Here is a 14,298-nt window from a genome sequence, read left to right as displayed (position 1 = left end):
CCCCCCCCACATCTGTCCCTCCTGAATATGTTATACCCCTCTATATTAGTAGCCCAATCATGTGTGCCGTCTAGCCAGGTCTCCGATATACCCACTATATCGAAGTCCTCTACGAGTATCATAATTTCAAGCTCTTCTAATTTATTTACTAGACTTCTAGCGTTGGTGTACATACATTTAATTCCTGTCTTGTTATGGGACAAAAGTTTATATCCTACTTGTTCCCCACTAGTTTTATTGTTTGGCCTTGATGTTGGTTGTTAGTTTCTTATTTTATTCACTCCGCTTAATCATTGTATGGCAAATAATATAATGGCAAACAATTAAAAACCTGTGAGACATCTTGAAGAATCTAGGACAGTCTTGGAAGGCCTGCTGTCACAATCATACTTGCTCCAGACACGTTGAAGCCTAGTGTCAAATTGCGTAAAAAAATACCTTGTAGGTTTAGGTTCGAGAACCATAAAATCAATGTTTAAAAACAAATATTGGTTTTCACAAAACGAGGCATAAACCGGGAATACAATATAAAAAATGTTCCAATGACTAGTAGTAGCCTAGATTTCTTGCATGAAATGTAGCAATAACAAGAAATGCAGCATACAATACAGAGAGACAAGCAAGTAGAAACCAGAAGGGAGGCCAGAACGGTGTATACGTGGTGAAGATTTCCATGTCTGATGAGAAAGCAGTGACTGAAGAGAGGAAAAAATTCAGATTTTAGGTTTGTCTGAAGAGGTGGGTTTTCAAGAAGTTTTTCATTGAGGAGGAGGAGCCGCCAAATACCATGTGGGGGAGAATTACAAAGAAGAGGAAAGGTGTAAAGGAGAGGAAACAAAAAAGGGGCAAATCCTGGATGCAGGACTGTGAGGAAGTTGAGTGAAGAAGAGCATTTGGAGAGTGGAGGATGCATTTGTAATGAATGTGAAAATGAGTGAGTAAATGTAAAGCGTGGCCAGGCTGAGCTTTGTAGCGTAGCGTTAGCAGTTTAAGTTGAATTCTTTGTCACTGGCATCAAAGTGATTGAAGAGACATAAATGAATTAAGTGGCAGAATTAAAGATGGACTAAATTTGATGCAATAATGGTATCATGCATGAAGGACAGATGAAGGACATGTTTTTAAGATGAAGACCAATGGGAGGTAATGAATTAACAAGGTGGTGAATGTAATGTGACTGTGATGACATCAGAAGCAAGTATTATCCTTACCCAACAAGCCTGGGAAGCTGGGATTATTGAGGTGTTGTCTATAGTAATTATTTCAAGCAGAAAAACAGAGCAAGATGACAGGAAAATGACAATGTCTGGTTTATTAGTCAAGTATAAGTATATGAGAGGACTTGAAAGTAGAGATGGCAGACAGATAGAAAACAAAGGCCAGTGGGGAGACCAGATCGGGAGGTGAAAGATTGATTTGAGTAACATCTGCATGAAAATGATACTTATTTCCAAACAAGCTGATCATGGTACAGAAGGAAAAGAGATGTCAAAGAAGACTGTGGTACAACAGAAGGCAAGAAGAGAAAAGTAGTGTATATAGACCCTTCCAAGAAGGAGGATCCAAATCAAAACCATTGATATTGAAAAAAAGGTCTGGAGAAGTAAAGAATGGTCAGCAGCATAAAAGGCAAGGTCTAAGATAATCAGAAAGACGTAGGGACCTGCAAATTTTGCAGTCAGGAGATGGCTGGAAACTTTGACAAGTACAATTTAAGTGGAGAGAGAGTGAGGTTGAACCCAGATTAAAGATCAGAGTTGATGGAGAGTCTTCCAATTCAGAGTGAATGTTTGAGTCGGTCGGAAGAGAAGGTGGAGGTGACACAGCACAATAGCTGGAGGAGACTCATAGGTCCACAGAGGGTTTTTTAATTTGGTGTTATGACCGCATATTTGAATGAGAAAGCAAAATGCCAGTATGGAGGGAAAGTTTAAAGAGCGACAGTAATGGGGGAATGAAAGAAGAGGAAAAACAAGAATTTTACTCAGAAGGGATGAAATCAAGAAAACTAAATATTTGTTTAGTGGATAGAGTAGAGCGTGTTAAAGAGAAAGAAAGAAGGGGTTTGGTTAACACACTGGGTTGTATAGTGAAGCTACAAAAACCTATGCCGAGTGGAATCCAAAAGCCACCACTGCTGACCTCTTATTGAAAATGGCCGTTGCCAGCCTGTAACCTTGCTGATCCCAAGTCTTCAATACTCTAATTAAGTCACTCATACCAAATACGCAGATCGAGAGTGACTATACTTGATGCATTGTTGTGTCTGGTCAAAGATGCAAGGTTTTGAAGCTTGCATCTTTGACCAGAAGCTATGCTTTGAAACCCAGACTGACTCAACCCAAAAGTCACCAATGTTTTTATATTGGTGTCTGATTATTAATATAGCAAGGAATTAATACAGTCTGTATATTAGCTTTTTGGGCCTTGTCTAGAACTGGTATTGTAGGTTTAATCTGGCCTTGTAAGTGGAGAAGGGGGTTACAACTACTTAAAGTGACACTAAACTCAGGAGTTAAATCCTAAAAATGCATTCAAGTACCTTAAAGGAAAATTATGGGGAGAGTGACCTACACTTATCCCCATAATTAGAGCCGACGTGTGACACTGAGGCTGTCACACGTCGGCACTAATGATCGGGAACTAACCGATTAACATATGGATGTCCTGCCGCACACCTTACAGGATATCCCTGTAGAAGATGGGTGCTGAAATGACTGCAGATGGTGCCGCCTTGGATCAGAGCATGAACATAATGTCACCAGCACACCGTAGTAAAGTGTCAAAAGAACGTCTGTATTTATTGACGCATATTGTCACTTATTTAGTGCAACGTTTTGGGAGCACTTATATCATTGGAGCCTGACGAAGGGGACCCTTCACGGCCCTGAAAAGTTGAACTTTTACTACGGTGAGCTGGTGACATTATGTTCACGCTCTGACCGGTAACATACCGCCGATCACTCAGTTCCTGATCATCTCCCTTCAGAGAGAAGTGACTGTCATTCCCCGCAGGAATTCCCCTCCCATCTCTGTTCCTCCAATGCTGACAGAAAGGCAGAGCCAGCTGTCAATCAGGCAGCGGGGTCGATCCTGACAATATTGTCAGGATCCATCAGAGTTGCACTGCGGCTCTACACTGTCAGCATATAGCCGGCAATAGCCGGCTATATGCTGAGTTTTGGGTCACAGGAGGACATTAGTATATGTCCTCCTGTGACCCTAAAGAGATCTATGGCAAAAAAAAAAAAGTTGGGCCATTGTTCTCTTAACAAAAATGTAGCTTATTTATTCATCAGTCAGCTGCAGACACTCAAATCATCACAGAGTGTGTTGTAAAGTAGCTACAACTCCAATCCCGCTCCTGGGATGGACTGCAATCTCACATTTAGTTTACTAATTTGTATTGAGTTTATATAGTCCATCATGGGAGTGAGCTTGGAGCGGTGGCTACTTTACAACACACACAAGGGACCACGAGGAACAAATGTAGTCACCCTCCAGAAGGGAGGACAGTGTCGGCACCAATTCAGAGATTATTTGAGGATCCACAGCCGAGTGATGAATAAATAAGATACATTTTTGTTAAGAGTTAAGGTACTTGAATGTATTTCTAATATTTAACTCATGAGTTTAGGGTCACGTTAATACTTGGGATGATTGGTGGGGCTCAGGACTTGTCGTCATCATCTCTGATAACAAAGAACAATTGTGGAGGCTCCTGGTGTCCTTATGATGCCAAACATAGGAGAGGTCATTTTACAAATACGCTTCCAAACAACACTTAAAATGATACTCACTTTCTTCAGTGGGAAGGACTTGGAGGGAATATATCCATTCAATGATCTCGTCTTTGTTTAACACATGCAATGAATCCAACATGTCCAGACCAGACAGTGCAAAAAATGCAATAGTTAACCTAGAAACAAAAACAAAGAACATTTTACAACAATGTATTAATCCCGGACTGTCTGCACTAGCTCTCTGGCAAGTTTTTCAATGGCATTAAAAATATGCCCACTTATTCCCCCCACATATAGAGCATCTAACTAACCAGTGAATTGTTAACCCAACATTCTGAATGTAACTATAGATCTGTGCTCTTTCAAGTATTAAATATTAATAGAAATCATACAAAACAACTCATTACACACAACTCCCATACAACATGAAAGCAGCAGTAGCTCTTAAGCCTCTAAAATGCTCCCATGGCACTGCAAAGTAAGAAAAACCTTTTGTTTCACAAGTTAATTTACAATATGCCCATGAAATAGCATTCCACAGTGTAGATGTGCCACCATATATACAGGCAGTGACAGAATATGCCTATGCACCAGAGGTGTACACGTCTTCAATCATAGTCAATGTCTGCTGATCAGAGATCCACACAACCTTCTAAGAGGAGGCCATTGATGCAGCTGAGCAATGAAGAGGCCCAAGTTTAGCCTCACCACAATGCTGCCATCGGGGACATGCATGCGTGGGACACCACACAGGACAAAGAGGAGGATCAATGTTTTATAGAAGTTTCACAAGGTGATCGCATCAATGCAGCACTATAGGAATGAGGATGAGCCTTTGTCTAGCAAACACATCAGTGGTGAAAAGGATACTGAAGGTGACGACGGATTCTAGTGGTCTGAACTAGTCACACACCAACAGGCTGCCACGCCATACGCTCACTTGTTGTTACAATGAAGTCCAAATCACTGATATGAAAAACAAAGAGATGACTTCTGTGAGGACATGTTTTTGGAACTTTGCAGTAAAATCAAGGTAGGGGGGGGGGGAATATTTAAAAAAAAAAAAAACTCAAGAGCAAATAAAATCTTAACCCTTGCAGTGGGGCTACCCCCTCATTGCAAGGGTTAAAGCGGACATTTACCTATATCTTTAAAATAACAAACACACCTTTAGAAATGTTTAGTAATGACAATCTACAAATCACACACGTCTAGATAATTGCAGGCTTTGTATACTTTGCATATCTTATTTCTATTTTCTTCCTGTCTTCTGACAGTGGCCATGTTTACTAAGGGCAGATTACTAGCTCTCCTTTTACTTCCTGGATTTCTGGCACATATGATTAGACATGTGACCATACACATCATCTCAGGGGATGCCTTTCCCTGAGATCTCCCAGCAATGCTCTGTTAATGACAAGGCAATCCCAATGTGCATTACTTTGGCAAACTGAAGTCATTTTGCCCTTTCAAAGCGGGAAGTGAATGCTCTGCAAGTGTAAGCATTTCAAAATCCCAGCATTTTACACCTGGCATGTGTCATATGTTAATATTAATCGTCATACATAGAGGGATGCGTTGGTAGAATTTGATTTTTGAGTGTAAAGGTCCGCTTTAAGTGTTCATTTAGTCTAGGGAGCTAAAATAAAAGTTATACTCACCTGAACCTCGATCCCAGCTGGCTGTTAGACAGGTCCCTTAGGCCGGTCTCTTTCTCCACTCCAGTAATGGAATGTCCCATCGCGACCTCACGCCCAATACACTCTATAGGACTTGATAACTCGCTGGACCTTAGACCGCTGGAGCAGAGGGGGAGAGAGACTGCAGGGTCCGGTGAGTATAACCGTTATTTTAACTCCCTAGACAACACAAGAACTTAACCCTTACACTGCAGGGGGAGCCCCACTGCAAGGGTTAAGATTTTATTTGCCCAGAGTTGTTCTTTAAGGCTAAAGAGAAGTCGAACTAAAATATTATCAAATTAGGAAATCATCATGTCATCATGTCTTTTGTACCTAGACAAAAACGAAAATCACTCAGCCTCATAGTTCGAGCCGACGTGTGACAATGAAACTGTCACAGGTCGGCTCAGTAGATCGGGAAGTGAGCGAACACATACCGTCGCTCTCGCTCACTTCTCGATCTATCCCTGCAGAGAGCCGTGACTGTCACTCACTGCAGGGATTCCCCCCTTCCCGCTCCTCCAGCGCTGACTGGAGGAACAGAAGGGGGAGGGTACAGCTGGCTCTGTCTCTAGATAGGAAGAGCCAGCTGTCACTCACGCAGCTGGGTGAATCTCGACAATAATGTCGGGATCCGTCCCTGCTGCGGCGGTCTCAGTAGCTCGCAATATACTGAGCTTTGGGTCATGGTAGGACGCTAGTTCATGTCCTCCCGTGACCCTTAAGACATCTATGGGGGAAAACACTTACCCCATAGCTCTCTTTTAAGTAAACAGAATTTACATCATGAAGGTAGGTTTACACAAAACTAATGCCCCTGTTCACATCCATGTGTGAGCTGCAATGGACAAAAAGAAGTGCATGCAACAATTTCAATAGCATGCATCCTAAACGACACCTGATTCTGCTAAAGTCTCTACGGAAATCTGCCGCACCATAAACAAGCATTGTTAGATACTTGTACTGACAGATCTGGATATAGCTACCCCTGCAGGCATCTTTTGCTGACATGTCATTTTACCTGAACGTTTATTGCCCGATTGCCATGCTGATCTCATGGCTTCAATATTTTTAACATTACTGACCCAAAACAAACATGCAGCTCAGCTCGACTTCACTCGACTTTCCTAGTTTACATACTTCTTTCAGACTAGTGACTCAGTAGTGAAGCCAGTGGACCAGCACGACAGCCAAAAAGCCTTTCTCAGGAGAGGTCAGGAGTGGCTGCTTAGATATTTCTCTCTGCAAAGGTTACCTTCATTTTTAAAATAGCCGATTCACAGCTTCCTGCAGGAATGTTCAGTATTTCACAACTTTGCTGCCTGTTATTGTATAGGGATGGTGGGGGGGATATGTTAACATGAGTATATGAGAACTACGCAAGTGCAACAACAAGATCTTAGCACATATACGAGACAGCTGGCAACCCCGATACATATTAAAGAGAACCTTCTGCAAGAACATGAATATTCAGTATAAAATCACAGTTGTCAGTAGGAGGTCAGGCAGATGAAAGGGCAGCAACTGTCAGACCTCAAGAGAACTTTCAATACTGATTTTCATAACCAAGAGTCAGGCTCACAACAATACGTTAAAGCAATTCTTTCAACAAAACATAAAGCAGTAAAAAGTAGTACAAACCAGGCACTTGGGAGCTGCGTGTACCGCAGAACGTCTTTTCGAGGGCTTGAAGACCCAGGACAGTGGAGGCACTCTGCTACACAATTCACAACCTCAGCAATATCCCAGGCTGCCTATTCACTTCCAGCTCCTGTGCATAGAGCCTGGATCTTAAAAGGAAAACATAGAGGCGAGTGAAAATCACTGGTCCTGACGAAGCACCGTACAATGGGAGGGGCGAAACGCGTCGACAGCTAGACAGCAACTAAACCTGCAGTCACATACTACAAGTGGACATATGATCCTGAAAACTTAAAAGATTTACCAGCCTTGGTAAAAATCCAAAATTGGGGCTGTGGCTCTCACAGACTGACAGACTACATCCTGAAACATTCAGGAGACCTCAAGGGAGACCCACAAGGTGGAAACATCGCTCCTGTCTGTTGTCAGAGATTGTGCAACAGCGGACATCTCCTTGAGGAAATGGCAAGTCGTGCCCATATTGAAGTGGACATCTGAATTGCACTGGAAAAATCCCCAAGCCGCCTGGACTCTGAGGAGACTACAGTAACGTGAGTGATAAAAAATGTTACATGTACCCGCTAAGGACATCATTTATATATCACTCTGAGCTAGAGATTTATAACATCTATACTCAACACCAAATAAAAGAAGAAAGAGAAGAAATAAGTCAGGCGGTTGGTTAATTAATGATAATCCAGTGATAGTCTGTCCGTGAGAGAACTCCCCTCCCCTCAAAATAAAAGGATTTATTACACCCCACCACTCTAATTAGAGTAACACATTGCTGACGAGCAGGAAGGAATCAATAGCACACACGGCTAAATTGAAATCAGTGGCATCCACCACCCTTAACAGAGAACTTAAAATTCCAATAAACAAATTTTTTTTGTGCACGGATACTGATTTTGGTGTGTTTTAACAATTGAATTGTGTATTTTTATTGGTTTAATATTAATTTGAGAAACATTTGCGCAATTATCGCAGGGCCTACAAATTTAGTATCACCATCTTTTTATTCTACCGGGCCTGCGCTTTCAGAAAATATATGGTTTGGGGGGTCTTTTACAAACGCTAGCAACGCAGCAGTTGAAAATCAAACCAATAGGAAAAAATTGCAGAAAATTCAAAAATGGCTTGGCCAGCTGATTTGAAAAATGTTCCGGAGGGCTTGGCAGCGAAAGGGTTAATGGTAATCGGTGAGTCCAATGTGCAATAGTATGTGTTTTTTCAATAAAATTAATAATTTTCTACAATTAATTAATGTGTCCGGATCCTTAAGTTGACCGCTACTAACCCGTTATCTTCTAACGGGTTAACCTTTTTCTTTTTGCGAGTGAAAATCACTTAGCCTCATAGTTCTAGCCGACCTGTGACAATGAGACAGTCACAGGTCGGCTCAATAGATCGGGAAGTGAGCGAACACATACCGTCGCTTGCTCTCTTCTCGATCCTGTCCCTGCAGAGAGCCGCGACTGTCACATTTACGGCTCCCTGCAGGGATCCTCCCCTGTCCAATCCTCCAGCGCTGACTGGTGGAACGGATGGGGCGGGCACAGATGGCTCTGCCTCTAGATAGGCAGAGCCAGCTGTAAAGCCCACAGCTGGGCGGATCCAGACAGTAATGTCGGGATCCGTCCCGGCTGCGGCATCTCAGTATAGCTCGAGCTGTAGCTTGCGGTATACTGAGCTTTGGGTGACGGGAGGACGCTAGTTTGTGTCCTCCCGTGACCGTTGGGAGAACTATGGGGAAAAGCCCTGACCCCATAGTTCTCCTTTAAGAAGGCTCACCTGTAATATTTTATACAGCTCAGTCACTTAACTACCGTAGTGAAAAATAATACAGGCGAGACTTAAGGTCCAGTCGCTATGCACAGGAGCGAAAAGGGAACAGGCAGCCCTAAAATTTTGCTAGGGTTGTGAACTGCATAGCAAAGCGCCTCCACTGTCCCAGGTCTTCAAGCCCTTAAAGACATGTTCAGAGATGCACGCAGACCCTAAATGTGCCTGGTTTTTACTGCTTTATGTTACAGATGAGACTACTTCTTTAAAAGTTCACATCTACCCAAATCCACCCATTTTGATTAAGTGTTGGGTAGCATGGGGAGCTGTTAGTAACTATCAGCATTTTATTGCTTTCAGCGCTCTCATTTAGGAGACATTGCCTCACTTCCTGTCTATACAACAGGTCTCAAACAGAACCAAGGTATGGATTTTAAGGGGGAGCAACAAAATCACATCAGGAGACCCCCTTCACATTATTCAATAAATTGCTGTATTTTAGCAGACAGGCTACTGCTTTGTGGTGGTTCGGCAGCGTGCGCTGTACCAGAGCTGTCAGTTTACTTTCTTTTTACTTTATTGGTAGCGTACAAAGTGTACACTCCATTCAGGTCACTGAACAGCCACCTGCGGTGACATCCAATGCGTTGTGAAACATTTCTGAAGCACAATGCCCATCACAAGGCACATAGAAGGCCATTGTTTTCTGTGTGTCCTTGCGGTGACCTGTGTTGATCTGGTGGTCACCGCTGTAGGTGTGTGAACGGGGCCTCACACTGGAGCAGGAGCGCTATTAGGCCATTTTGAACCTTTTATTTTACAGTGTTTTCAGGCTTCAGCGTTTTTGTTGTAACCAATGAAGAGTTAGTTGCTAGGAGGAGGAGACAGTTGTTAGGCACGTTATGCATGTTTTTCAGGCGCTGCTATTGAAGTAAAATATAAATAATTCTCACCAAAACAAGCTCATGTACACATTTTGGAGCTACAAGTGACAACGCTCAGATGTGATCGGGCACCACACTTGTGACAGCTGTTCGGAGGAGGAGGAGATGACTGCAAGGCGCAAAATCAGATGGAAGAGGCGCCTTATATGTGTTTTTCAGGCGCTGCTATTGAAGTCTATGGGGAAAATAATGGGCGATTCTGCCGGTTAAAAAAAAAAGCCCTCATGTACTTTTTCAAGCTACAAGTGACAGGCAACACAACCCTCATGTGTGAATGGGGTGGGTGAGTTCTGTTCTACCAAACAGACAGACAGCCCTTCCAGGGTACTGACACTTGCCTGATCACCTCTTCTAGCAGAGGATGTCCCCTCACACTAGATCACCAACACAGAGCACAGCCCACAGGCAGCAGCCATATCATGTCACACACACTATGCATCCTCTTCTCAGCAGCCATCAGACACCCCGGGACGGATTATTACCTGCTGGTCTCCAGGGAGGCACACTGCTCGGGAAGAGCCTGCAGACTCCGCTGGAAATAACGCACATGGCGATCCGGCAGGAAAAGTAACCGCTCCCCGAGCAACTCATCATCTTCCTCCGCCATAGCCACTGCTGTCTTGGCCCCCACCGCTTCCCGTAGCTGTGGCAGGAGCAACACTTCCGGGACAGGCGGAAATCGGATTTAGCGCCATGGAAACCTTCTGGCGAGCGTCTGTCACGTGATGCACAAAAAGTGGCACTGCCCTTATTTATAAATCTATGATATATAATAACGAGGAGGATGTACTGAAAGTGTATAGAACTTCTTATATCTGCTTATTATACCATTGGCAGCATTGTGTTATATTTGTGTGATAAATGCAATAAAAACCCTGTTCATCTTGTCTGACGATCAGAGCTGTCTTGTGTTCTCTGCTCACTTCCTGCATTATCTCTAAGGCACTGTTCACACTTGCACCATGCGTGAATGTGTGCACATGCATTTTTGCCACGCATCAGTGCATTCATTTCAATGGGCTGCTGCATGTGCGACAAACACGGCAAAGAAGCTCATGCAGTATTTTCAGCTGCAAGCTTCCCGCATTTTTTTACCACACATTGGTGCGAATTTGAAATGCGTCCATGCGCGCGCACACACACACACACACAAAAGCACGCATTTTACACATTGTGTTTGGGGGTTATTTACAAGCAATTGCACCGCAGGCACGTTACAAGTTTTTGGCACAATGCGTAAATGTATGCCAAAGAGAAAGTGTGAAATGGTAGCGGGGACTAAGAGCTCTCCAAGTTCTTATCTCATATTTTATTTGTATTTATTTTTTATAAACTTTTTAAAATATTTATTTATTCATTTTGTATTAAATATTTTTATTTTTTACTTTACTTTAAAGGAGCTTCGGGGAAATATTGGGGGGTCGAAACAGACCCCTGATATTTCCCTTTTAAAATAGAAAAAGAGATTGAAGACTCAATCTCTTTTTCTGCAGCCCCAGTTATAAACGAACAGGAATCCTCTATGAGTGTTCCTGTTCATTGATAACATGAGGACATAGTGTGTTTACTATAACTACAACTATGAATGAACAGGAGTTGATGTAGATCACTTCCCATTCATTCATAATTGAGGATATAGTAACCATACTCTGTCTTCAATTATCTACAAACACTCAGCGATCAATGAGTGTTTGTACTTGCTCTCATTCCGGACATGCTGTCACAGGAGGCTGAGCGGGGCGGTGCAGAGAGGAGAGCTCAGCCTCCTGTGACAGCGTGGGCTGTCTCCGCCCACACAACGCTCTGCCCGACTGTGACAGGAGGCTGAGCGGTGTGAGAGGAAAGACGCAGCACTCGGCCGTGACACTTTCTCTCCTCCCCGCTGGGACACTGGAAAGAAAGCAGGGATGCGCTGCTATATCAGCAGAAAAATTGCACTTTTGGCATTCGGCCCAAATTATATATATATATTTTATTATTTGTTTTAGCTGGAGTTTAAAAAAAAAAAGACAGGCTAAGAGGGGCCATTTCTTAAAAAATGATAGCTCAGTGATGCAAAATACAGACAGATAAATGCCCAGCAAACATTGCTGAGCAAATCCGTTATAAATAGACCCCCTGAGGTACTACTAACACCCCCATTAATAAGTGAGAGAGATTTAAGGGATAAATGCAGGATTCTATAAATAAAAAATGTCCCCTCCTTGCCCTCTCTAGTCTTTTTTAAATTAAAAAAAAAAGCCTTCTTCCAATGCAGAAGGTTCTGTACGCTGCATAGTTTGGTTTCCACAGAAACACAAGCGCAGAGATGTGCTCCTTGACTTGGTGTATGTGCGTTGTAGCCCCATAATAAGTTAACGGAGAGAACTCAGTCACAGCCTATTCAGCTGCAGGGCACATGAGCATACGATACGGTTTAATAGAAAATGGAAAAGCAAAAAAATGCAAAGAGCTCTGTGATAGAAGACTCCAGTAATACGGCTAGCCTTTCCTCATAGCTTTCTTTTATTTTGCTTAATGTAATAGCGCAGCATTGTGCTGTAAAACAAACAAAAAAAAAGCTGCACACATTTAGAATGCAGCAATATGGCCACACCACAGCTTTATAAGTGGACCCCTTATTGCTAAGTAACTCCTTCAAATACATATTTGGCTTCTTTGGACAAAAAGTAAAACTTTTGTCCTGTGCAAGGATCTAAGAAGAAAGCTCCCGGTCTTAGTGCAAAAATTCATTAAACATTGGACAACCAGTCAAGTTATAGTCTTCACACATGAAGCAATAATAATTTGTAAGGAATCTTGCATTCTGTTCTGTTGCCACTAGATGTCAGCTGTTCTAAAGACTATTCTCACATTCAAGGAAACCTGTGCTGGCAGAAATATGAAGGCTGCTAATGCTGAGCTGAACTATGCACCAGGTGAAGCCAAAGCTCTTGATCTGCATATCAAACTGACACACCTGAATTGGATCAGCATGACAGCCAGGTAACTGGCATTTTTAGCACTGACAGACTTTGTTTTCAGTACAAATTGCCTTTAAAGGATAACAGCTTAAAAAAGCTTTTTTTTGTGTCAACCATGCCAACACATGCACAATACGCCACACCATGACAACGCAAGAAGATGACTGCAGAATCCTAAGAGTTGTCAGCAGGTGGAAGGGGTTATTTTCGCATAACACTCAAATCAGGGAAAACCATATAGAAGTCATATCATGAATATACCAAAATAAAATGTGCTGGCATTGGGATTTGCAGTGGTAAACAGTTAGTACAGTTATTACTACATGTCCAGGCTCATCATAAGAAACGGTAGTCAATCTTCTTGTGTCCAAGTACAGGTGTCGTGCTGCTGTTTGCGGGCTGCTGTGCGGACACCTTCCTGTTGCCACAAGGAGAGCCCCTAGGGGAGTTCCATTTTTGTTTGCAATCCCATGTCATAGTGGTCTTTATGGCCCTCTTCTGGATATTTCGGCAGAGGAACAGGTGAGTAGACATACAGAGCCCACATATAAAAATTTATGTAATCTATATTCACTTATTTTTTAGTTTTATAACTTCTGATTGATACAAGTGATATGAATACTTCAGCTTAGACTATCTGCCTCCAGGGGCACAAATCTGTACCTGTACGGTTCTGCGTCTAACAGTGTGCAGCCGCATCCTGTCATTTAGTTGTACAGGCGGCTGCATGCAACAGCGGTCACGCCCAAGTGTATGTTTCTGCACAGACATGCACACTATACAGCTCTGTACACATCCATGTGAATGAGCCCCAATTCATTGTGTCTAAACAAACAAAAACTTTGGGGCTCTTGCACACAGGCCCCTTGCCCCGTTCACTGTAAATGTCAGTGTGTTTCCACTGCCAGATAGCACCAGGTGCAGCATAAAGCCTCACATAAAAGACAATGGCTGTGCGCTGTTGTTGACAGGTATTCAACAGCACTACTTAAAGCAGAGGTGGGCAACTCTGCCCCTCCAGTTGTGCTTTAACTACAAATCCCAACATGCCTCTGGGAGTCATGCCTGTAAATGTCAGTTTAGCAATGCCCAATGGGACTTGTAGTTCTATAACAGCTGGCGGGCCCGAGTTGCCCACCACTGACTTAACCCTTTCGCTGCCAAGCCCTCCGGAACATTTTTCAAATCAGCTGGCCAAGCCATTTTTGAATTTTCTGCAATTTTTTCCTTTTGGTTTGATTTTCAACTGCTGCGTTGCTAGCGTTTGTAAAAGACCCCCCAAACCATATATTTTCTGAAAGCGCAGGCCCGGTAGAATAAAAAGATGGTGATACTAAATTTGTAGGCCCTGCGATAATTGCGCAAATGTTTCTCAAATTAATATTAAACCGATAAAAATACACAATTCAATTGTTAAAACACACCAAAATCAGTATCCGTGCACAAAAAAAATAATTTTTTGACTAAATCTAAAAGATAAAACTGTATTGAGTTAATAAATAACAAATATTAGCAAATTTGTAATTGCGCCTTTTTGCGAAAA

At 42.7% G+C, this 14,298-nt stretch overlaps 1 protein-coding gene across 1 annotated transcript in view; it reads right to left on the bottom strand.

Moving 5' to 3' along the window:
• Positions 1-10,452, bottom strand: part of PGGT1B (protein geranylgeranyltransferase type I subunit beta) — a 41,753-nt gene extending 31,301 nt beyond the window's left edge. Inside the window, exons 1-2 of the mRNA XM_018559845.1 lie at positions 10,275-10,452; positions 3,801-3,919 (exon numbers count right to left, since the gene is read on the bottom strand). Of these exons, the coding sequence (XP_018415347.1) occupies positions 3,801-3,919; positions 10,275-10,399 (244 nt within the window). The 5' untranslated portion in view covers positions 10,400-10,452. The remainder of the gene's footprint in view (positions 1-3,800; positions 3,920-10,274) is intronic.
• Between the last annotated feature and the right edge of the window lie 3,846 nt (positions 10,453-14,298).

The sequence above is a fragment of the Nanorana parkeri genome, unplaced genomic scaffold (assembly GCF_000935625.1).
Source record: "Nanorana parkeri isolate BGI_ZX_2015 unplaced genomic scaffold, ASM93562v1 scaffold417, whole genome shotgun sequence".
Lineage (NCBI taxonomy): Eukaryota > Metazoa > Chordata > Amphibia > Anura > Dicroglossidae > Nanorana > Nanorana parkeri.
Note: the sequence above shows the minus strand (reverse complement) of the source record. Positions and strands in the feature narration are given on the sequence as shown.